The sequence below is a fragment of the Nomascus leucogenys genome, chromosome 5 (genome assembly GCF_006542625.1).
Source record: "Nomascus leucogenys isolate Asia chromosome 5, Asia_NLE_v1, whole genome shotgun sequence".
Taxonomy (NCBI): domain Eukaryota; kingdom Metazoa; phylum Chordata; class Mammalia; order Primates; family Hylobatidae; genus Nomascus; species Nomascus leucogenys.
This window is the reverse complement of record NC_044385.1, coordinates 137,295,748-137,319,960: the sequence shown is the minus strand read 5'-3', so window position 1 is coordinate 137,319,960 and position 24,213 is coordinate 137,295,748. Positions and strand designations below refer to the sequence as shown.

The window sequence follows — 24,213 nt, the reverse complement described above, 5'->3', positions numbered from 1 at the left end:
ACACAGAGGACCGGGTCTCCCAGTGTCTCCAGGCAGGGACCCGCGGGTTCGGGGGATGCCAGTCCTCCCGGCTCCCAGCGATGCACGTGGTAGAGCTGCGTGCCCAGAGGGATGATGTGCCTCTGCCACCTCCCTCGTGCAGTGAGAGACGCGTGGGCGTCAAGCCCACACAAGACTCCAATCCAAACGGCTAAAATCCACCCTACACAAGAGCAAACAGCTCTGCCCCCACTCACCTCACAGCCCCCATCACCTCCACTTTCTACATTTTAGAGTGATCAGTGTCCTCTAAAGGGAGAGAGATGTTCGCGTGTACATAGTACTTGAATTTTAAAGTGTGTGTGGTGTAGACGCACACATTGTTTGAAATCTGGGACTAAGCGGAAATCTGGTAAGCCCTGCAGAGTAGCGAAGCCCAGGAACTACAGTGAGTTATCGGATGCACAGGAACACTGAACTCACGTTCTGCGGCCGGGGAGAAAGGCCCAGACACAGCCTTCTGCAGGAGCTTCTGCAGGTTCCCCCAGGGCAAGGGGCTATACCCTGGGTGCCTTTGGGGTCATGTCCACTGAAGGGCAGAGCTGCTTCCAGATGTCCCGAGAAGCAGGACACCAGCAGTGGCTCCAGGCACTCCTGAGGGCTCCCACTCTGCCCCTGTGGCCGGTGACCTGAGCCACCCCCTCCAGTCCTCACTTTTGTCCTGCCTGGGTGCTCAATTACACTGCTGCCTCTGTCTCACTTCCTGACCTGGTTTGTAAATTTCTGAAGGCAGTGGTTGCCAATCTTCCCCTAAGTTCAGTATAGGTGGCAGAAGCAGTCTTGTTTTCCATGGGAAAGGTCACAGTCTTGAGCTGGAATCTTCCGCCTCCGAGTGCAGCCAGATGACCTGGGGCAAAGCTAACTGCCAGACCTCAGGGTCCTCATCTGCAGTATGGGTACTGCAAGGGACAGCGCCTGCAAACGAGAGGAGCATGCTGTCTGCCATGCTGGGCAGACATCTTATTCTCTTTTAAGAAGATGTACAGAAAGGCAGGCAGTGCTTAAAGAAAAGAGGCGAGCAGGCAGATTCTGGAGTGACTTCTATTAACAGAATGAGGGCCGGGTCCTGAGACGGCATCCTTTGGACTGGGCTTGGAGAGTTCATAGAGCGGCTGCCCCTGAGAAAATGGAATGCCACATATGCCAGCACTCCTTCCCCCACTCCCTCAACCCCAGTCAGACGTGTCCGTGTGCATGTGTGCATGTCTGTGTACACGCATGTGTCTGTGTGTGCATGTGCGTGTATTTACATGCATGTTTACGTATGTGCATGTTTGTGCACGTATGCGTGTGTGTGCATAAGTTCGTGTGTGCACGTGCATGTGCAAGCGTGCATGTATGCGTGTGTGTATGCTTATGTGTGTGTGCACTCCTGTCTGTGTGATGCCAACATAAACACTACTTTCTACTCTGGTTCTCAGGAAATCTCTTCAGGCGCTCCTGATTTAAATTGAATTTCAGTTTGTTTGCTTTCTTTTTAGTGAGCCAGCAAATGCAGTTCCAGCTACCTTCTTCCCTAGGCCTAAAACCCAAACAAGAATCACACTGGTTCAGGGTTGAGACAGGACTATAAAGTCACATGCTTCAAAAGGAAATGTTTATTATTGCAAAATTCACTATTCTGAAACCATATTCAGAGTAGTTTAGTTAGAAGCAACTTGATATAACCAATCATTCAGTTTGCAGGGTTTAAAGAACTCTCCTTAAAAACACAGTCTGGAGATACCATATTATAACTTTTCTCTATAAGTGACTTAGCCAATCAACAAGTCTTTACGATGGCTACAGGTCAAAGGCCTGAGTGAGAACATTACCCTACCACCACATGTGGTCACTCACCACGTTCTTTTTAGGGCCGAAGGACCTAAGAAAAGGCACATTTCTAGCAGGTGAGCACTTCTGCTTCTCGCCACTCCAGCCCCTAACCAACCCCAGAACCCTAAGACTGAGCAGAAAGGGAGTCTCCAGTTCACCTGGAAAAAAGTATCTTTTTTTTCATATGCGACATCAGATTTGCTGATTTTCTGCAAGCCTGTGGAAAATCACCTAGGGCTGCCAGGTTAGTTTGGGAAATGCAAACCATATTCTGACCCACACGTCAGGAAGGTCTTGGGTCTGACCTGCTCAAATGCTGGTCTCAGCTCCTTGATTCTTTTGCTCCTTCTCATCCGTATCTGACATTACGACTCTTGACTTCCTTCTGCCTCATGCTGTTCTTGTCTTTCGAGTTATGTTTTCTGTACTAGAACCCCCAAGACTCTATTATGTAGGTTTTGTAATCTCCCCTAGCACCTGGCATTGTGCAATCAGATCAACAGCTAATAAACTGATCTGGTTCAAACGTAGAAACAACCTGTCATGAGCTGAACTGTGCTCCTCCAGCATTCGTATTTGAAGTCCTAACCCCCAGTATCTCAGGATGGGGCCTTATTCAGAAATGAAGTCAATGCAGATGTAATTGGTTAAGATGAGGCCATACTGGGGTAGGGTGCCCCTAATGCAATTCCGCTGATGTCCTGCTAAAAAGGAGGAATTTGGACACAAAGAAGAAACCACAGCACGGACATCCTGTGAAGATTGGACTTGTGTTGCCACAAGCCAGGAACTACCAGAGCCTGAGAGTGGCCTGGGACAGATCCCTCCTTGGAACCTTCTGAGGGCACGAGGCCCTGCAGGTACCTTGATCCCAGACTTTGGACCTCCAGAGCTGAGAGACAAACGCCTCCACATCCAGCACTAAGACCAGAGGCAGCGTCTGACTTTCAATTATGTTCCACAGACACCTAGCCAGGGTCTCTCGGGAGCACATCACATGGATTACACAGGAAGGTTCTCTGTGTTCTGTTCTCCTGGGACACACAGAGAAAGAACCAAGTTCCTTGAGTTTTTCATAGTGAGTTAAGAGACTTCATTTGTTGCATTCACAAGTGAAATTAAAAGAGCATTTCATGATTTCCATGATTTTAATGCATTGTATTAGTCTTAACAGAAATTTTCCATCTTCTAAAATTCATCTATCTTGATTTCACCTCCTTTGACTAAATACCCTAGGGATGTTTAAAGTGAATTTGTGAGAAAAAGGCTACCAGGGCTCCCTAGATGTCATGACCTCAGAGAGCGTCTGCTCACGGGAGGAGTGTGGGAAGCCGAAGATGTGGGCAGCCCAGCCAAACATCCTGACCCCTCCTGGAGAAAACCAAAGTGCAGGATCTCCAGACACAGAGAAGGGGAAAACTTTTTAATCCCATTTTCGTCTCCCCTATAGCAGAAAACATTTGTCCAGTATAATGAAAAGCGTTTCTTTTCTGAACTGTTCATGTAAAGTTTATAATTCCATCTTCTCACTGTCTAACCTTCCACCTTAAAAGCAAAGCGGGAACCTGGGTGGAAAGTTTCCTTTAAATGAGCAGAAGAATCTGACACTCCGTGAATGTCCTCTCTGCTCCCTCCACCCTCTTCCTAACTCTGAAACAGAACAAATGAGCATAATGGAAGAAACACATTTAGGGCATGGTTTCTTAATAAAAGACATATGGGAAGCCCGAGGCACCCAGCCATGTTTCTTAGTTCTGCCCTCATCCCCAGCCTCATGGCCCATGCCAGGTTGTGAGCCTGCAGAGGCGAAGGTTGCAGGCTACTTGCCCTCCGCTCACTGGCTGTCAGGGCACTCCTGCAGCAGAGGTCAAGTGAAGCCCCTGTCATGTCCACATGAACATTCAGTTAAGTTTCCAAATGCTTCCTTTTAAGGAAAAAACATCCTCAGACTCACATTCCCACATTTAAGTAAAAGTTATTCAGCATGTGTGCTTTGTGGCATAAATTATCTGGTAAGCATGAAAACACCAAAAACCCAGATAACTGGCTGGGCGTGGTGGCTCACACCTGTAATCCCAGCACTTTGGGAGGCCGAGATGGGACAATCCCTTGAGGCCAGGAGTTCAAGACAAGCCTGGCCAACAGAGCAAGAACCCACCTCTATGAAAGAAGGAAGGAAGGAAGGAAGGAGAAAGAAAGAGAGAGAGAGAGAAAAAGAAAGAAAGAAAAGAAAAGAAAGGAAGGAAGGAAGGAAGGAAGGAAGGAAGGAAGGAAGGAAGGAAGGAAGGAACCAACCCAGATAACTCTGCCTAGGAAATGGAAAAAGCTCATGAAACTTTTGAAACACAGGGATCTCAGAGGCAGAAAACGGCTAATATTTTACTCCAAAAACCTACCTTTGAACTCCAGAGAACCAGTAACTGTGTCTACAATATGCTGCCTTGACGTTAAACTTTCATTGCGACACAGTCAGTTTAACACAAACCAACTGGAGCTCAGGGGGAATCAGAAACAGCTCTGACCTAAGAAATTTCCAAATGACTGTAGTTTTAGAATATGTTGAGTTGTTTCAACTTGGCTTCTGCAAGCTCAACATTTTATTCGTTCTTCTCTTTGTTGTTTTAGAGATGAAATGAATGCTACTGTTTTCTAGGAAAATCTTTCTATAATTTAAAAGAAAATGATTATTGAAGTCGACCAATCAATATTAATACAGTTAATATGCCAAACAACATATTCTTTAATGGCGACATGTTTTTATCAATACAGCATATGACATTTCTTAAAGCTTTGCTCTTAGAGATGGAACAGAATTTTATTTAAGCCTATTTTGGTGAACTTTGCATGCATTTCAACACTTCTCAACATCTGTCTTTTATTACCAGAGGTACCAGTATCCAAACAGCAAAGTATTTTGAATGCCTTGAAAGTCAGATCCTGCTCCTTAGTCCTCCTGTCTTAAATCATAATTTCACTGTGACATCAGGTTCATTTTTAAGGAACATTTTTATTTCATGGACAGGCAGGCAGCCATTCACTCTAATATGCAGATTCTGTTTTCATAAAGATGTTCCAAGTAAGAAAAATACCTAAAACTGGAATGCAAGCCAAATTCATATTAAATAAAATGTTTTCTGACCTCATTTAAAATGTAGCAAGAGAACATGTACATGTGTATGAATAAAATTAAACATTTTACTTTTTCAAGTCACTTACGTGGCATTTTATTTACAAGTTGTTGTCATCCTGTATGGGGGCCAATACACCCCACTTAAAAACTGAAATTCTTCTTAATTATGGTACACTTCAATTTCTATATTTAACACCTTTTAAATAACTGTTGATCTTAACGCTATATATCGGCCACCCTCACCCCCACCCCACCCCTCGAAGAAACACCCTGGGAATAAGATTTTAGTATTCTGAGCTACAGGGAGACATCGTTTTTAGAAGCTCTCCTGTCTCCTCGGCCCTGCTGGCCGGCTTGTGGGCGATGAAAACAAACTTTAATCACTTCCAGAGATTCGGGTCAGGGTTCACACGCTCCAGCCTGGGAACCACCAGCCGGAAGGGAGAAGGAGTGCCTGCAGGACTAAAGGTTCTGTTCAGAACGAGGGAGGGACCTGAGAACGAAATCTAGAATTTTAAACAAGCCTTGAAGAGTGCCAGGACTTAGACCCCGTGTCTGCCGTCCTCTCGGCTCGGATAGGTGGGGAATTTTCTTGAGGGAAAGTAGTAGATCATTTCACAGCGCAGCCCTCAGCTACAGATGCGTGCCTCTTTAAAAATACAGAGCAACCGGTCAATTAACCCGGGAGGCGAAACTCACGCAACGCCACCGGCAAGAACTGTCCACACAAAGCCAGCGGAGTGAGCCGCACGGCGTCGGAACGCGGTTTCCGATCCGGCTGCTGCCAGGGAGCGGGGCCGGCCCCCACGCGGAGGGGCAACTTAGCGTTCGGGCGGCGCAGAAGCCCCGTCTCCTCGCTGCGGTGCACTCTCCTTCCCGGGGACCCCCGCCGCCCGCGCCGCCCCTCCCCCCGACCCCCTCCCCGGCCCCCTCCCCCTGCCCCGCACACAATGGCGCCCCCCGAGCTCCCGCCACGGTCCTGGCGCCGGCCGCGCCGCCGCTTCGCGCACAAAGGAGGGCGCACGGGTTCCCCGAGCGCGGCCGGCCTCAGGTGCTCCGCGCGCATCCCGGGCCGCAGCGGGCCGGACCGGGGGGCGCGGGCGGGGGCGCGGGCCGGGACTTACTTTCTCGATGGTCCCGGGGAGCAGGCGCTCCAGCAGCCTGCAGAGGACCACCCCATCCTTCAGCGACGCCTGCAGAAAGCCCTCCGGGTCCGAGATGGTTTTTTTGGGCGACTCCAGCACCCCCAGAGTGATGAGCCACGTAACGGTCTGCTCGGCGGAATTCATCGCTGCGGCCCGGGAGGCAGGCGGGGAGGGGCGCGCGCCTTCACCTCGGAGTGGCGGCCCGGCCCGCGGCCCCCACCGCCCCCGCTGCCGCCGCCTCCTCGCCCATGGAGCGGCCGGCGCCGGCGATTGGCTCGGCGCGGCCCAGCAGGTCCAGCCCGGCCCGCTTCTCCGTGCGCCCCGGCCCGCTGTCAGGCGCCTTCTCAGGAGCGGCTCGGGAACCTGCGGGCGCCCGCCGCCGCCCCCGCCGCCGCCCCCCGGCCTCGGCCGCCGTCGCCCAATGACATCACCGCCAGGAGAAGAAAGACGCGGCCGTCCGCCCGGCCCGCGCCCGGCCCGCGCCGCCCCGCGCCCTGCGCAGCCTCCGCTCCAGGCCGTGCGCGGGGCGGCGGCGGCGGCTGAGAGCGGGCGGGGAAGGGAAAGGGGAAGGGGAGCGGGGAGCGGATGGGGAGGGAGCCGGGGGACCCGGGGGTGGGGGCGGGCGCGCACCTGCGCTCACCTGCCCCGGGCCCGCCGTGCGCCCCGCGCCCCTGGCCGGGGCACTCGGAACCCTTTGTTTATGTTTTGAATTCGTGAGCGTTGAAATGATGAAGTACTTCCCAGAATGCTCTTTTTATTTTTGCCAGTTTTATTTCAAGGTGGTGGGGAGAGGCTGAAAACGAGACGTTTGTTTCCCTTTGCTACCTTGCAAGCCGGTCATTACGGAACACAAATGATGGTTCCATCTGAAGCCATATGGGTCTGAATCGGGAGGAACCGACTCTCCCGAGCGCGGCGCCGACCTCACCGGCAGGGCAGGGGCCTGCGTGACTCCGCTCTAGACGGACGGTGACGCTTCAGACCCTGCCGGGGGAAGGTCAAGGAAACGGCGTGGCCTGAAGTGGGGCTGTGCGGAGGGCCGGGCCGGGCCGGGCGCCAGGCTGCGTCTCGGGGACGCCGAAGATCTGGGCTGTGAACGCAGCAGGCCGAACCTGGAGAGCCCAGACGGCAAGTGTCGCGTCATGCGCGAGCTTCCTCGAACAACTGATGACACGAACACATTGACATGCGAGGAAGAAATGGAGCCTCTTCTTAAAAGGACACGGGTCTCCACTCCCTCCACTGTCCCTGGGCGCTCCCCCAGTTTGCTCGCTGTGACCCGCGGGCAGTTTAACAAGCAAAGCACTTACTCTATGCCAGGCACACACATTAATCCATTCAATGACAAAGGCTAGAACGCATATAAAGCTTCCAAAAATAATCAGAGGCTTAAGTCGTCTCCCTCTGCCTTCTGCCGGTGGATTTCTCTTGCAATCACTAATTGCGTTTATTTCTAGCCTTGAGTTAAGTGGTTAAAATTTTCTTTGCAAATACAAAAAATATTCAAATGGCAGTGTGAATTCTGGATTACCAGGACAATGTGCTCAGTGATAACAGCGACTGGTTAGGAACCCTCACAAAGTGCTGTCTGCTGCCTCGCCTCCCATCATGGTCCCCTTTTACTGATCAGATGCCGAACAAGTGGCAGAGATAAGACCCAAAGCTCGGCTCCTACCAGGAAAGGCATACCTAACCCGTTTCCTGCTGCTGCCCTATAAGCTTTCTAGGAAACAGGAGGGCAATTAACAACTACATCAAGGCTTGTACCCAGTGTCTTCATGGAAGGAAAGATGTCAACCCGGGGGATGGTTGTACACCGAGTCTTCTGTTCACTTTCTTTACTGCTGAATTAGAGAAATAATTTAAGGCAGTCCTTACCATTTCGAATCCCACTAAATTCGGTTTGGTACTTACAAGGTGGTAGACTTGAGTAAGATTCAAATAGACTCAATTAAATGGTCCTATAGAAAGCCAACTCTAGGGAGCGGCCTTAGGAGACCAGTGAAGCAGAGAGCCAATTCTTGTCGGACTGGAGACCCACGGTCCAGGTATTACAACTCGTCTTTTCTTGGTGGGGAGAAGCCCAGACTTTTAAACACTTTGTGGTTACGAGTTGCGTTCTTTTATGTTGGGTATTTATTAATTTCAGAAAAAGGGTTTACTTGGAAGGGATTTTATAAAGTAACGTTGCTCAAACTACATATTTTTAGGTGCTTAATTGAGTTATTTTAGTATCCAAAGTGGGCATTTTGGTTAAACCTTCCTTAGCACTTTTCCAGGTTCCTATTACAGAGGCCACGCGGAGTGCAATCTGGCGCCCATCACTTTTGGGCTATGGGGTTAGCTCGAGTTAAGGCTATTGTCTAAGGAGAAGTTTAGCCCTTTCTGTGGCTCTCCTCTGGACTTGCCTCAAGAGGTGGAGAACGGCTTTCCACGCAAGCCTGTGGCTTCGCTTCCTTCGTTTCTAATGAGAGGATGTCAGCCTCACACCCAGCTTGGCTGCTTGCTAGTGCCTGGTAGGCGCCTTCCACATCACTGTTAGGAGTTCACCCACAAACCCGACTGCAAACCAGTTTCCACCCAAAGCTCAGCTGAACCCTGCCAACTCAGCGTGTGTGGGGTCACTATAAAAATGCCAAAATCTAAAAAATAAGGCAAAATCCACTCCAAACTTAAGCTGGACAAGCAGATGACCATTTATCTAGAGTGGGTAGTAATCACTTCCTGTAGAACTAGCTTTATCCTACTGGACCCCGTCTAGATTGGAGAATGCACTGCGAAGTGGCTCTATGCAGCTCATTGTGTCTGCTGTGTGTTACTGTATGAAACAAGGTCCTATTCATTTGGGATAAATATGATAAAATGCTAAAATTAAAAGATAAAAGGCAGGAAACATTACTTTATCAACACATATGGCTGAAGGAGTATGCCGGATCAGAAAGCGTTTGACCAGTATAGTATATTATGAAACATGATGCCAACAAGACGCTTATCCTGGTTGGGTTTCGCCTAGAAGCAGACCCTGAGCCAACAAATTGGGTGCAAGTAGCTTGCTAGGGAGTGACCCCAGGAAGGACAGTGAGGAAGGGGAGTGAAGCAGCTAAGGGAGTCAAGGGGTGAAAATGAGCGCTAGGGATCTGTTCCCCTAGGGGGCCCTTGAGAAACAAGTGGAACAAGTCTCAGCACCTTCTGGCCAGAGGGCAGGAAGGCTGACTTTACCCATGGACTCTGGATTGAGGGCTCCCCCAGCAGTGACCTCTGATTCAGCAGAGCCCAACGTATTTTGGGGGGACAATTCAACTGCAGGCATTAGCGTTATTTCATAAGCCAGCGCTTCCACCGCACCTGCTCCACATGCCAGTTCTGCCCAGGTGACAGGCACAGTCACTGTGATGGTGGAGAACGGGCGTGGGAGATTGCCACTCATGGCGCATCAACAATGGCATCTGTGACAGTGAGTTTTATGTGTCAACTTGACGAGGCTACAGGGTGCCCGGACATTTGGTTAAATATTATTCTGGGTGTGTCTGTGAAAGGGGGTTTTGGAATGTAATGAACATTTGAGTAAAGTAGATGGCCCTCCCCAATGTGGTGAGCTTTATCTAATCAGTTGAAGACCTGAATAGAAAAAAAGACTGACCTTCCCCAGGTAAGGGAGGATTTTCTCTGGTTCTTCAGCCTGTGGGCCCCCTGCAGAGCAGATGTGCCCACCTCCATAGTCACATGAGCTACTTCCCTGTAATAAATCTCTCTCCCCTCCCTCTCTCTCCCTTTGTGCCAATTGATCAGTTGGTCAATAGAAAGAGATTCTATTGGTCTGTTTCTCTGGAGAACGCTGACTGACACAGTGTCCTAAGGCCGTGCCGTCTGGCTGGGGAGAGATGTGTCTTGGGATTCTCCCCCTGGGCATCTGCTTTCCAAAGTCCCCTCTGATACCATCTGCCTTGGTCTGTCCCCTCCTGCCCCCGAAAGCAGACCCTGAGCCAGGGCTTCAGTGCAGGCTGCCTCTTTGGGAAGTGACCATGAAAAGCACGAAGGAGAAAGTGGGAAGATGGGACAGGGAAGGGGAGAGGCTAAACACAAGGCTGCCTTGATGGCAGGTTTTTGCTACGGGCACCTGGGCTGCAGTCCCACTGGGGCCTATGCATTTCTGGGAGCTGCCATAACAAAGTCTCACAAGCTGGGCAGCTCAAATAAAAAGAAATATATTCTCTCCCATTTCCGAAGTTCGGAAGTCTGAGGTGAAGGTGTGGGCAGAATTGGTTCTTTCTGGGGCCCAGAGGGAGAATCTGCTGCAGGTTTCTCTCCCAGCTTCTGTGGGTGGCCAGCCATCCAAGGGAACCTCCTTGGACTGGGTATAAATCGCCCTAATCTCTGCCTCTGTGTTCACATGGCCTTCTCTCCCTTTCTGTGTCAGTGTCTGAATTTCTCTCTTCTTATAAGCATGCTAGTCACTGGATGAAGACCCACCCACTCTGATCTGGGATGGCCTCATCTTGACTTGATTGTATCTGTGAAGAACCTATTTCTAAATAAGGTTGCATTCACAGGTACTTGGAGTTAGGATTTCAACATATCTTTTGGTGGACAATTTAACTCACAATAGTGCCCTTTGAGAAATCAGGACCCTGCACCAGAAATATTACATGAGAGGAAGGGGAAGTGGAACTTCCTATCACATCACTCAGAAGGCACGTGGTGTCCTGGGATCTCTGTGGTGCTAGGATCGATTGGTGCGTTCTGGTGTTACTATCCAGATCCATCCATTATGATTCCACCCATCATCATCTATTTGCTTCAGCAATGATTCGTAATTCCTACTAGATTCAATGCTTCATTCAGAATTGCCATATCTTGATCATCCTTCAGTTATATTTCAGCTAGAATTCTGCAAGAGTTACTGTTCTTTATCAGCTATATGTGTATTCTGAAATGTAGTTCCTACAGGAAAGGCAAGATAAATGCTCACTCATTTTCCATTGTTTACCACTTTTCAGCATCACAAGTTGGTGCTCCAGCATCCTGCAGAGGAGACCAGTGATTTTTCTGAATACCATTATGAATTCACAGACTTTGAAAAACACATTTGATGCATTTCAATTTATCATTTCCCTCTTCTTAATTTCTCTTTTTGGAATTCTTGGGAGACCTTTCTCCTTGAGTCTCTCCCACTTCTGAATATCTGAGCAGAGGTAATGACAGTTTTTGTTGCAGACTATCTTTTCAAAAGTCTTTTAAAGCAAACAGGCTTGGAAAGTAGATATATTGTTCCCCTTTGGGGCAGAGGACAAATTTGCTTGCCAACCAGTAGATTAAAAAAATGTCTCTCTCTGGGAGAGTTTGAGCAGGTTTGCTTGCAGTGCCTTTAAAGACTAGAGTTGCCCAAGCTTGAAGTCCCTTAGCTGTGACACAAGCCCACCATGCCTGCAGCCTTCCCCTGGGCCACCTCTGCATGGCCTCATGGGACTCAGAAGCAAGGAGCCTGTTATGAACCTGAAGTCCGTGCTGCCTGCTCAGCCAGGGCTCATATGGTCCTTTGTTTCTGACCCAGGAGTCTCGTGTCTTCTTCCAGCATCCATGAAACTGTGGCTGACTGCGTTAGTTTGTGAGGAGGGTAAAATCTCAGATCCATTCTAGTTCTTCACAGTGCCTTTATTCATTTCTCAAGATGAATGCTCAATTACCCTTTTCCTTCTAAATATAACTTTCACTGTGTCCCATGAGTTTTATTAGAAAGTACATTCTTTTCCATTGCTTCCAAGGGGATTTATAAGTTCCCTTTCAATTTCCTCTTTGGCCAAATCCTTTCAATTTTTTTAATAGATAAATAATGGATGTACATATTTGGGGGTTACATGTGATAATTTAATACATTCATATAAAGATTCATTGTAAAGATCAAGTCAGTGTAATTGAGATATCCATAACCTTAAATATTTGTCTTTCCTTTATACTAGAAACATTTGAATTATTCTCTCCTAGCTATTTTGAAATATGTAATAGATTATTGTAAATTATAGTCACTCTACTGATCTATCAAACACTAGGTCTTCTTTCTCCTATCGAACTATATTTTGGTATGCATTAAGCAACCTGTCTTCATCCCTTGCTCCCCTCCACCCTTCCTGTCCTCTGCTAACCACCAGTCTACTCTCTCTCTCCATGAGATCCACTTTTCTAGTTCTCACATATAAGTGAGAACGTGCCATATTTGTCTTTTTGTGCCTAGCCTATTTTACTTAACAAAACGACCTCTAGTTTAATCCATGTTACTACAAAAAAATTTCATTGTTTTGTATGGATGAACAAAATTGCATAGTTTATATATACCACTTTTAAAAAATTTCATTCATCTGTGTTTTGTTTTGTTTTGTGACAAAGTCTCACTCTGTTGCCTAGGCTGGAGTACAGTGGCGTGATTGCAGCTCACTGCAGCCTTGACGCCCTTGGCTCAAGTGATCTTACCACCTTAGCCTCCCAAGTAGCTGGGAGTACAGGAATGTGCCACCATACCTGGCTAATTTTTTTGTATTTTTTGTAGAGATGGGTTTTTGCCATGTTGCCCAGGCTGGTCTTGAACTCCTGGCCTCAAGCAATCTGCCCACCTTGGCCTCCCAAAGTGCTGGGATTACAGGCATGAGCCACTGTACTTGGCTCGATTTCCTTTCTTTGGGATATATACCCAGCAGTGGGATCGCTGGATCATATGGTAGTTCTATTTTTAGTTTTTTGAGGAAATTCCGTAGTTTTCCACAGTGGCAGTACTAAATTACATTCCCACCAACAGTGTATGAGGGTTCCCCCTCTTTGACCAAATCTTTATCTAGGAACACGTTTTCTTAATTACCAATGAATTCAGAGTTCATTGGCCATTGATTGAGATTAGGCAATCAAGCCTATATATTCCTACTTACTAAAACTTGCCAGGATTTTAAATATTTCATGAACTTATGAAAAAATGTGTACACTCTGTTCAAGAGAATATGCAATTATATTATGAAAAGTTTCTATAATTAAAACACTTTTTATCCTGAAATAATTTTATGTTCACAACAGGTTTCAAAAAGTAGAGAGAGTTCCCGTGTGCCCTTCACCCAGCTCCTTTGATGATGATGTCTCACATAACCAGAGTATGCTTTCAAAATAAGGAAATTGATGTGGGTACAATACTATTAACTAAACTATAGACATTATTTGGACTTCGCCAGTTTTTACATGCACTATATGTCTATGTATGTAGATAGTTCTATAAATTTTACCACATGCATAGATTCTTATAACCACTACCACAATCAGGCCACAGAATTGTTCCCAAAACTACAAAAAACAAAAAACTTCCCTTTAGCTACTTTTTCGGACTCAGACTGTGCCCCATTGAGGTTTTTCTGTTTTGCTTTGTTTTGTTTTGTTCTGTTTAGACAGTTTTTGCTCTATTGCCCAGGCTGGTCTCAAACTCCTGGGCTCAAGCAATCCTACCATTTTAGCCTCCCAATAGCCAATTGAGTTTTTAAATTTTTTCCTGTTTTCACCTTTTTTGTCTATTAGAAATGTCAGTTCTCATGGACATACTTTTTTTAACGTTTATTCTTGGTTCAGGGGTACATGTGCAGGTTTGTTACATATGTAAATTACATATCATGGGGGTTTCGTGTACAGATTATTTCATCCCTCAGGTAATTAGCATAATACCTGATAGGCAGTCCTTTGATCCTCTTCCTCCTCCCACCTTCCAACTTCAAGTGGGCCCCAGTGTTTGTTGTTCCGTTCTTTGTGTCCATGTGTATTCAATGTTTAGCTCCCACTTACAAGTGAGAAAAAGTGTAGTATTTGGTTTTCTGTTCCCACATTAGTTCCCTTAGGATAATGGCTTCCAGCCCCATCCATGTTGCTGCAAAGAATGTGATCTTCTCTTTTTATGGTTGCATAGTATTCCGTGGTGTATATGTACCACATTTTCTTTAACCAGGCTACCATTGATGGACATTTATGTTGATTCCATGTCTTTGCTCTTGTGAATAGTGCTGCAGTGAACATGCATGTGTATGTGTCTTTGTGGGAGAACGATTTATATTCCTTTGGGTATATACCCAATAAAGGCATTGCTATGTCAAATGGTACTTCTATGTTAAATTCTTTGAGAAACCACCAAACTGCTTTCAACAATGATTTAACTAATTTGCATTCCCACCAGCAATGTGTAAGTGCTCCCTTTTCTCCACAACCTTGCCAGCATCTGTTATTTTCTGATTTCTTAATAATAGCCATTCTGAATGGTGTGAGATGATATTTCATTGTGATTTTAATTTGCATTTCTCTAATGATTAATGATGTTGAGCATTTGTTTTGTATCCTTGTTGGCCGCGTGTATGTCTTCTTTTGAAAAATGTCTGTTTACATCCTTTGCCCATTTTTTAATGGGGTTTTTTTTGCTTATTAGTTTGTTTAAGTGCCTTGTAGATTCTGGATATTAGACCTTTGTCAAATGCATAGTTTGCAATTATTTTTTTCCCATTCTGTAGGTTGTCTGTTTACTCTGTTGAGAGTTCCTTTTGCTGTGCAGAAGCTCTTTAGTTTAATTAGGCCCTATTTGTCAATTTTTGTTTTTTTTGCAATGTTTTTGGCATATTCATCATGAAATCTTTGGCAGGGCTATGTCCAGAAGGGTATTTGCTAGGTTATCTTCCAGGGTTTTTAGTTTTAGGTTTTACATTTAAATCTTTAATTCATCTTGAGTTGATTTTTGTATATGGTGTAAGGAAGGGTTCTAGTTTTGATATTTTGCATATGACTAGCCATTTATTGAATAGGGAGTCCCTTCCCCATTGCTTGTTTTTGTTGACTTTGTTGAAGATAAGATGGTTTTAGGTGTGTGGTGTTATTTCTGGGCTCTCTATTCTGTTCCATTAGTCCAGGTAACTGTTTTTGTACAGTACCATGCTGTTTTGGTTACTGTAGCCTTGTAGTAGAGTTTGAAGTCAGGTACAGTGATTCCTCCAGCTTTGTTCTTTATGCTTAGGATTTCCTTGGCTACTTGAGCCATTTTTTTGATACATATGAATTTTAAAATAGTTTTTCTTTTTTCTGTGAAGAATATCATTGGTAGTTTGATAGCAATGGCATTGAATCTATAAATTGCTTTTGGCAGTATAGCCACTTTAACAATATTGATTCTTCCTGCCCATGAGCATGGAATGTTTTTCCATTTGGGTCATCTCTGATTTCTTTCAGTAATGTTTTGTAATTCTCATTGAAAAGATCTTTCACCTCCCTGGTTAGTTGTATTCCTAAGTATTTTATTCTTTTTGTGGCTATTGTGAGTGGGATTGCATTTGCTTTTCTTTTTCCTTTTTTTTTTTTTTTCTTTTTTGAGACAGGGTTTCACTCTGTCAGCCAGGCTGGAGTGCAGTGGTGTGATCATGGTTTACTGCAGCCTCAACCTCCTGGGCTCAAGCAGTTCTCCCATTTCAGCCTCTCATGTAGCTAGGACTACAGACACAAGCCACCACACTCAGCTAATTTTTAATTTTGTAGAGATAGGGTCTCCCTCTGTTGCCCATGCTGGTCTTGAATTCCTGGGCTCAAGCAATCCTCCTGCCTTGTCCTCCCAGAGTGATGGGATTACAGGCATGAGCCACCACACCTGGCCAGATCGTGTTCTTGATTTGGCTCTCAGCTCGGACATTGTTTGTGAATAGAAATGCTACTGATTTTTGTACATTGATTTTATATCCTGAAACTTTGCTGAAATTGTGTAGCAGATCTAGGAACTTTTGGGCAGAGACTATGGATTTTCTAGGTATATAATCATATTTTCTGCAAACAGAGAGAGTTTGATTTACTCTCTCTTGCCTGACTCCTCTGGCTAGGACTTCCAGTACTATGTTGAATAGGAATGGTGAAAGTGGGCATCCTTGTCTTGTTCTGGTTCTCAAAGGAAATACTTCAAGCTTTTGCCCAGTAAGTATGATATTGGCTGTGGGTTTGTCATAGATGGCTCTTATTCTTTTGAGGTATGTTCCTTCAATGCCTAGTTTGTAGAGGGTTTTTAACATGGAGGGATGTTGAATTTTATCAAAAGCCTTTTCTGTTTCTATTGAGACGACCAGGTGGTTTTGTTTTTGGCTTTTTTTATAAATAAAAATAAAATCACTTTTATTGATTTGCATATGTTGAACCAACCTTACATTCCAGTGATGAAACCTACTTGATTGGGTTGGATTCGCTTTTGGATATACTGCTGGATTTGGTTTGATAGGATTTTGTTGAAAAGTTCTGCATCTGTGTTCATCAATGATATTGGCCTGAAGTTTTCTTTTTTGTTGTGTCTCTGCCAGGTTTTTATATCAGGATGACGCTGGGCTTGTAGAATGAGTTAAGGAGGAGTCCCTCCTCCTCAATTTTTTGGAATAGTTGCAGTGGAATGGTACCAGTTCTTCTTTATACATCTGGTAGAATTTGGCTGTGCATCCATCTGGTCCTGGGCTTTTCCTGATTGGTGGCCTTTTTAATATTGATTTAGTAAGAACTCATTATTGGTCTGTTTAAGGATTCAGTTTCTTCTGGCTCAATCTTAGAAGGTTGTATGTTTCCAGGAATGTATACATTTCTTTTAGATTTTCTAGCTTGTGTGCATAGAGGTGTTCATTGTAGTCTCTGAGGGGGTTTTGTATTTACGTGAGTTTAGTGGCAATGTCCACTTTGTCATTTCTCATTGTGTTTATTTTGATCTTCTTTATCCTTTTATTTATTAGTCTAGCTAGCAGTCTGTTAATCTTATTTATTATTTCAAAAAACCAGTTCATGGATTCATTGATCTTTTCTATGGTTTTTCACACCTTGATTTATTTCAGTTTAGCTTTGATTTTGCCTCTTCCTTGTCTTCCGCTAGCTTTGGGGTTGATTTGTTCTTGTTTCTTTAGTTTCTCTAGGTGTGATGTTAGGTTGTTAATTTGAGGTCTTTCTAATTTTTTGAGGTAGATGTTTAATGCTGTTGACTTCCCCCTTAACAATGCATTAGCTGTGTCCCAGGTATTCTGGTATGTTGTATCTTTGTTCTAATCAGTTTCAAATAATTTCTTGATTTCTGCCTTAATTTCATTGTTTACCCAAAAGTCATTCAGGGCAGGTTGTTTAATTTCCATGTAATTATAGGAGTTTGAGTAATGTTCTTAGAATTGATTTCTATTTCTATTTTTATTGCACTGTGGTCCAAGAGTGTGTTTGATATAATTTCAGTTTTTTAAAAATTTCTGAGGATTGTTCTATGGCCAATTGTGTGGCTAATTTTAGAGTATGTGTTATGTGCAGATGAGAAGAATGTATATTCTGCTGTTTTGGTGTGGAGAGTTCGGTAGATATCTATTAGGCCTATTTGGTCAAATGTCAAGTTCAGGTCCCATATGTCTTTGTCAATTTTCCCCCTCAGTGATCTGTCTAATACTGTCAGTGGGGTGTTGAAGTCTCCCACTATTGCGTGGTCATCTAAGTCTCTTCATAGGTCTGTAAAAACTTGCTTCATCAATCTGAGTCTTCCTATGTTGGGTGCATATATATTTAGGATAGTCTTCCTGTTGAATTGAATCCTTTGCCATTGTCTAATGCCTCTGTTTGTCTTTGTTGACCATTGTTGGTTGAAAATTTGTTTTGTCTGAAATTAGAATTGTAACTCCTGATTTTTTTCTGTTTTCCATTTGCTCACTAGATTTTTCTCCATCCCTTTACTTTGAGCCTATGGGTGTCATTGCAAGTGAGATAGATCTCTTGTAGACAGCATATAGTTGGGTCTTGCTTCTTTATTCAACTTGCCACTCTGTGCCTTTTAATTGGGGCATTTAGTCCATTTACTTTCAAGATTAAATATTAATATGTGCAGGTTTGATCCTGTCATCATGTTGTTAGCTGGTTATTATGCAGACTTGATTGTGTGGTTGCTTTATTTCAATGGTCTATGTACTTAAGTCAGTTTTCATGGTGGCAGGTAACAGTCTTCCCTTTCCACATTTAGCATTCCCTTAAGGACCTCTTATAAGGCAGGCCTGGTGGTGGCAAATTCCCCTAGCATTTGCTTGTCTGAAAAGGATGTTATTTGTCCTTTACTTATGAAGCTTAGTTTGGCTGGATATGAAATTCTCAGCTGGAATTTACGTTCTTTAAGAATGCTGAATATAGGCCCCTAATCTCTTCTGGCTTATAAGGTTTCTACTGAAAGGTTTGCTGTTAGCCTGATGTGGTTCCCTTTGTAGGTGACCTGCCCCTTCTCTCTAGCTGCCTTTAATATTTTTTCTTTCATTTTGACCCTGGGGAGTCTAATGACTATGTGTCTTGGGGATGGTCATTGATATCATTTAGATATTTATCCCTGCTCAAATCTCATGTTAGGATATAATCCCCAATGTTGGAGGTGGGGTCTGGTGGGAGGTGTTTGGATCATGGGGGTGGGTCATTTTACTCACCATGAGTAAAAGTTCTCATTTTACTCACCAGGAGTAAAAGGTGGATCTTTTACTCACCATGAGGTCTCCTCCTGAGACCTCCCTAGAAGCAGATGCCAATGTTATGCTTCCTGTACTACCTGCAGAAACATGAGCCCATTAGTCCTCTTTTCTTATCAATTACCCAGTCTCAGGTATTTCTTTATACCAATGCAAGAACAACCTAATACAGTCATCTTGTATACTATCTCACAGGGGTTGTCTGCATTTTCTGGATTTGAATGTTGGCCTCTCTAGCAAGGTTGGAAAAATTTTCGTGGATGGTATCCTCAGATAAGTTTTCCAAGTTGCTTGCTTTCTCTCCTTCTTTCACTGATGTCAATGAGTTGTAGATTTAGTCTCTTTCCATAATCCCATATTTCTTGAAGGTTTTGTTCATTCTTCTTTGTTTCGTTTTGTTTTTGTTGTTATTTTTGACTGACTGAGTTATTTCAGAGAACCAGTCTTTTAGATCTGAAATTTTTTCCTCAGCTTGGTCAATTCTGCTGTTAATACTTTACATTGTATTATAATTTTTTTATTTTTGAGACAAGGTCTTACTCTGTCACTCAGGCTGGAGTGCAGTGGTGTGATCTCAGCTCACTGCAACCTCCACCTCCCAGGCTCAAGTGATTTTCCTACCTCAGCCTCTTGAGTAGCTGGGGCTACAGGTGTGTGCTACCACACTTGGCTAATTTTTGTATTTTTTGTAGAGATGGGGTTTCTCCATATTGCCCAGGCTGGTCTGGAACTCCTGGGTTCAAGTGATCCACCTGTGCCAGCCTCCCAAACTGCTGGGATTATAGGTGTGAACTATCATGCCTGGCCTGTATTATGAATTTTTTTTTTTGAGATGGTATCTCACTCTGTCACCCAGGCTGGAGTTCAGTGGCACAGTCTCAGCTCACTGAAACCTCTGTCTCCTGGGTTCAAGTGATTCTCCCACCTCAGCCTCCTGAGTATCTGGGACTACAGGCACACACCATCATGCCAGACTAATTTTTGTATTTTTAGTAGAAACAGGGTTTCACCATGTTGGCCAGGCTGGTCTCGAACTCCATCTCAGCCTCCCAAAATGCTGGGATTATAGGCATGAGCCATAGCACCCGGCCATGTAAGTCTTGAAGTGAGTTTTTAGCTCTATCAGTTCAGTTGCCATTTTGTCTTTTATCTTCTGTATCATTTTATTGTATTCCTTAGATTCCTTGAATTGGTGTTCAACTTTCTCCTGAATGTCAATGCTTTTTATTCCTATCCATATTCTGAATTCTTTTTCTGACATTTCAGCCATTTCAGCCTGGTTAAGAACCACTGCTGGTGAACTAGTGCAGTTATTTGGAGGAAAGAAGACATTCTGGCTTTTTGAGTGCCAGAGCTCTTGCCCTGTTTTTTTTTTCTCATTTGTGTAGGCTGATGTTCTTATAATCTTTGAAACTGGTGTCCTTTTGTTGGGGTTGTTTTTAGTTTCTTTGATGCCCTCGGGGATTCGTTTGTGGTATAAGGTGGGTTCAGTCAACTGGCTTCGATTCTAGTCTACTATTGGGTCTTGGAGGAGGCCCCTTCAACCACTGTCTCCATGCCTTTGCTTCTTTTAATGGGTGTTCTCGTCCATGGGGCTCCCTCAGGCAGGGGCTGCAGTTGGCAGAGAGGCCATACCCTTGGTGGGTCAGCCCTAATCTGCTGTCTGAGTGCCTCCTGAAGGAACACAAGGTTGTGCTTGCCAGCAGAGTTCAGGCAGAAGAGAGACTGCTGGGCTGAAAGCTCTAGCAAGACTTGCCCACTTGGCTACCAGCAGTGGGGTTGGATAGGGTTGCCCATCCTGCTGCCTGGGTATTTCCTGGGACAACAGGAGGCTACATCCTCTGGCTGAGTTCACACAGAAGTGAGAACCCTGGGCTGGAAGTGCTAGCAGGTGTTGCTTACGTGGTTGCCAGTGGTGGGGATGGGTGGGGATGGGTGGGGTCTCCCACCCTGCTATCATGGTGCTTTCTAGGACAGCAGGAGGCTGCTGCTGTGCTGAGTTCAGGTAAAAGCAGGGCTGCTGAGCCAGAAGCTAATGCCAAGCCCAGTCCAGTGAGGGCTGGTGGCGCAATCGTATTCCTCCCAGGTCCTGCAGCTGTGGCTCTGTTGGAGCTATGGCACCAGTGCTGGTGTGCTCTGGGACCCAATGCTTGTAGAGGTGCCCTTGGACTCAAGAGTTGTCCTCACAAAATGTCCAGGTGGCTGTCTGCCTGACTCTAGAAGCACAGTGGGGGTGTTCGGGGTGCCAGGGAGATTCTCCCATCCCCAATCTTACACAGGTCCCTGTGGAGAGTGTGAATCCCCAGGGGTCTCCACTAACTCACTCATCTTTTCCCATATTGGAGAGGTTCTCCCGGCTACTCACTAAGCCCAGACTGGCTGGGGCCCAGCTTTGCTCCTCTGTGCTCGCTGTGTCCCACTGCTGTCTTGATGGATCCTGACATGGTTTCTCAGATGATCGACCGGCAGGGTCAGTGTTCACCAGCCCTTTTGTCTCCTTTTAGTAAGAGTGGCGCATATGGGCCGGGCGCGGTGGCTCACGCTTGTAATCCCAGCACTTTGGGAGGCCGAGGCGGGCGGATCACGAGGTCAGGAGAACGAGACCACGGTGAAACCCCGTCTCTACTAAAAATACAAAAAATTAGCCGGGCGTGGTGGCGGGCGCCTGTAGTCCCAGCTACTCGGAGAGGCTGAGGCAGGAGAATGGCGTGAACCCGGGAGGCGGAGCTTGCAGTGAGCCGAGATCACGCCACTGCACTCCAGCCTGGGCAACAAAGCGAGACTCCGTCTCAAAAAAAAAAAAAAAAAAAAAAAAAGAGTGGCGCATATGAGCTGCTTCTAGTTCACCATCTTGGCCCCTCCTCTCCCTCCTCTCACGGACATAAATTTTTAAATCATTTTCCCTAAATTCCAAATTATTTTAAAAATTACATAAGATGTTTGATGCACAGGTTGGTTGAAAACTTTTACATCTTTCTCATAAGTTATGCCTTAAATCAATTCATGATGTCCCTCATTCTTCTGTTCTTAATTTTAGCATGTCTGACATTTTTCTATCCTTGTTTTCTTTTTACTTGTATTTACCTGATAGTTCTTTGTCCACATCTTAATTTTCAAGCTTTTTTCAAGACTTCATTTTAAGCGAGAGTGCATAAATAGCATGAAATCAGGCTTATTTTGTGTACTTGACAGTGTATTTTTTAAAAGAAAAATAGTCCATCCTATACTGACTAATACATTCATTTTATTGTCTTTATTTTAATAAATTATTATTTATTTTACATTGTTGTTCTCTATTTTCATTTCCCACGTTTTAGTTCATTTGTTCAAATTACTCTTCTTTTCCATTTTTGTCCTTTTGTTAAAACTTAAAAACAGCATTATAATTTTCCATTTAGAAAATAGTTATCTACCCTTTATTGGCTTACAGTCAGACACATATTCCTCTAGTTTTAAAAGTGAGGTACCATAATGCACTGCTTTTCCACCAATAGGTTCTTTCTTCTTCCAGCTCACCACCCACATGAGCAGGAAGAGACATGCAGAGGGCCTTGAGCTGTGCTCCTGGCACCGCCACACTCACATCCCAGAGTGACCACTAGAGAGCTCTGGCCTCCGCTCATCTCTGCCTCCAGTGCCTATATTTTTCAATCAGTTTAGTCGTTTTAGTTTTCAATTATTATTAGAGTTTCACTTGTAGAATATCCGTCCTTTTCCAGGAGTTTTTATTTAGCACTTATATTACACATGCTCAGGGAATGTAATCAAATGTGCACTCTCTCTCCCCTAATCTATGTAAATAACATGGGTAGGTGGGTGTCTGTCTACTGTTGCTCGCATCATTTCTTCTTCCTCATCCTTTCATACATCCTAAGGCCCTGGTTCTGATTTGTGTGTTGTTGGTGTTATGTCTCAGAGATTTACCTCCAGTGGGACGTATGGGTGATGAACTATTTAATTTCATCCATGTTTGCAAATCTGTTTTTATCACGCAACCAGTGACTGCTATCTTGGCGGGATAGAGAATGGCTAAGATGCAGTCTGTCTTCCTCAGTATGGCAGAATATTATTCCATTATCTTACAGCTTCTGCTGTTGCAGATAAGGAGTCCTATGCTAGTTGGATCCTTTTATTCTTTGTGAATAACTGGTTATTTTGGTCTAGAAATTTATAATATTCTCTCCTTATCATTAGATATTAGAACTTTCATGAGGCTATGATTACCATGTGCATGCATGGGTGTGCACGTGCACATGTGTGTGCGTGCATGTGTGCACATATCCATGTTGGTCATCGTTTTTGCCTGAAACTTCATGAGACTTTTCAAATTCCTGACTCAATTTCTCTTCAGTTTAGAAGTATCTTCTTTGATTATTTGTTTAATCCCTTTCCTCCATGTCTTCTTTCAACATTTTAGAACTTTTATTATTTTCCTGTGAATTCTTTACGTGTTTTCACTGTCTCTGATATTTTTCCTAATGATTTCCATCTCCTTCTATTTTCACTCACTTTCAAAGAACCAGGGAATATTTGTCAGCAGAAGAGGTGAAGAGACCCATCCAGAGGAGAGAGAAAACAGAAAAGGGATAGGAAAGTTAGCAGAATAGCATCCAGAGGACAGAGGCAAGAGTTCTGGTGTGATAAACACATTCACCAAATTTGAGATGGGCAAGGTATGTGTGTTTTGAGAAGAAGTAAATGGGGAATCGGGACAGATGAAATTATATCGTTTATCACCCACATGTCCCCCGGAGGTAAATCTCTTCAGACATCACACCAACACCGCACAAACCAGAACAGGGGCCTTAGGCTGCGTGAAGGGATGAAGAAAACAAAATGGTTGTGAGCAATGATAGATGGACGCACACACACCCATGTTATCTGTGTAGATTGGGGAGAGAAAGAGAGCACACGTGCACACATTATGTTATGAATTGCCTAAACTGCCTGAGATTTGTACTTTGAGATTTGTCTTCTCTTTTAGATGCTAGTCCAATCATTTGGATGTTCTTCTCCTCTAATTCATCAATTATTTTGTTATTTTAGCTTCAGAAAGTTGTGTGTGTGTTGCACTTAAAACTCCATAAGCGTATTTTTGTCTTGTGTTTATAATTTCAGGAATAAATGTATATTTGCAGAACAAAAATTCTCTCCTTCACAATCGGGTTTGTGGTGGTTAAAACAATTGTTCCATTATTTTATGGCCAAAGTAGGGGGAAAGAAGGCTCAGGAGGCTTGGAGCAAGTGGCAGCCCCTCTCCTATTTCACAGTACAGCTGCCCCCAGCATTTCTGCCCTCCCCAGACCCCGCACTCCAATTCCTCATTTCCTTCTTTCCAAAGTACAACCCAAATTTGGTGAGTATGTTTATCACACCAGAACTCTTGCTCCTGTCCTCTGGATGGTATTCTGCTAACTTTCCCATCCCTTTTCTGTCTTCTCCATCCTTTGGATGGATCCCCTCATCTCTTCTGCTAACAAATATTCCCTGGATCTCCCCATCTCGCCTTCTGCACCCCTACTCTCTCCACCTTCCTTGTCTCCGATCCCAACCTTTAACAATCTCTCCACAATCCTATCATCTTCTCTTCAAG

At 44.7% G+C, this 24,213-nt stretch overlaps 1 protein-coding gene and 1 long non-coding RNA gene across 5 annotated transcripts in view; one reads left to right on the top strand and one right to left on the bottom strand.

The window, feature by feature from the left end:
- ARHGEF7 (Rho guanine nucleotide exchange factor 7) overlaps positions 1 to 7,203 on the bottom strand; it is a 190,936-nt gene extending 183,733 nt beyond the window's left edge. For 2 of the 4 annotated variants that reach the window (XM_030813698.1, XM_030813701.1), the window contains exon 1: positions 6,109 to 7,203. In XM_030813698.1, coding sequence (XP_030669558.1) covers positions 6,109 to 6,273 — 165 coding nt within the window. In that variant the 5' untranslated portion in view covers positions 6,274 to 7,203. The remainder of the gene's footprint in view (positions 1 to 6,108) is intronic. The other 2 variants (XM_030813702.1, XM_030813700.1) reach the window with 2 other exon arrangements.
- On the top strand, positions 6,122 to 8,006 carry LOC115835216. The gene is made up of 2 exons (XR_004030215.1): positions 6,122 to 6,253; positions 6,909 to 8,006. It is a non-coding gene; the product is annotated as an uncharacterized LOC115835216 (long non-coding RNA).
- Positions 8,007 to 24,213: the final 16,207 nt, after the last annotated feature.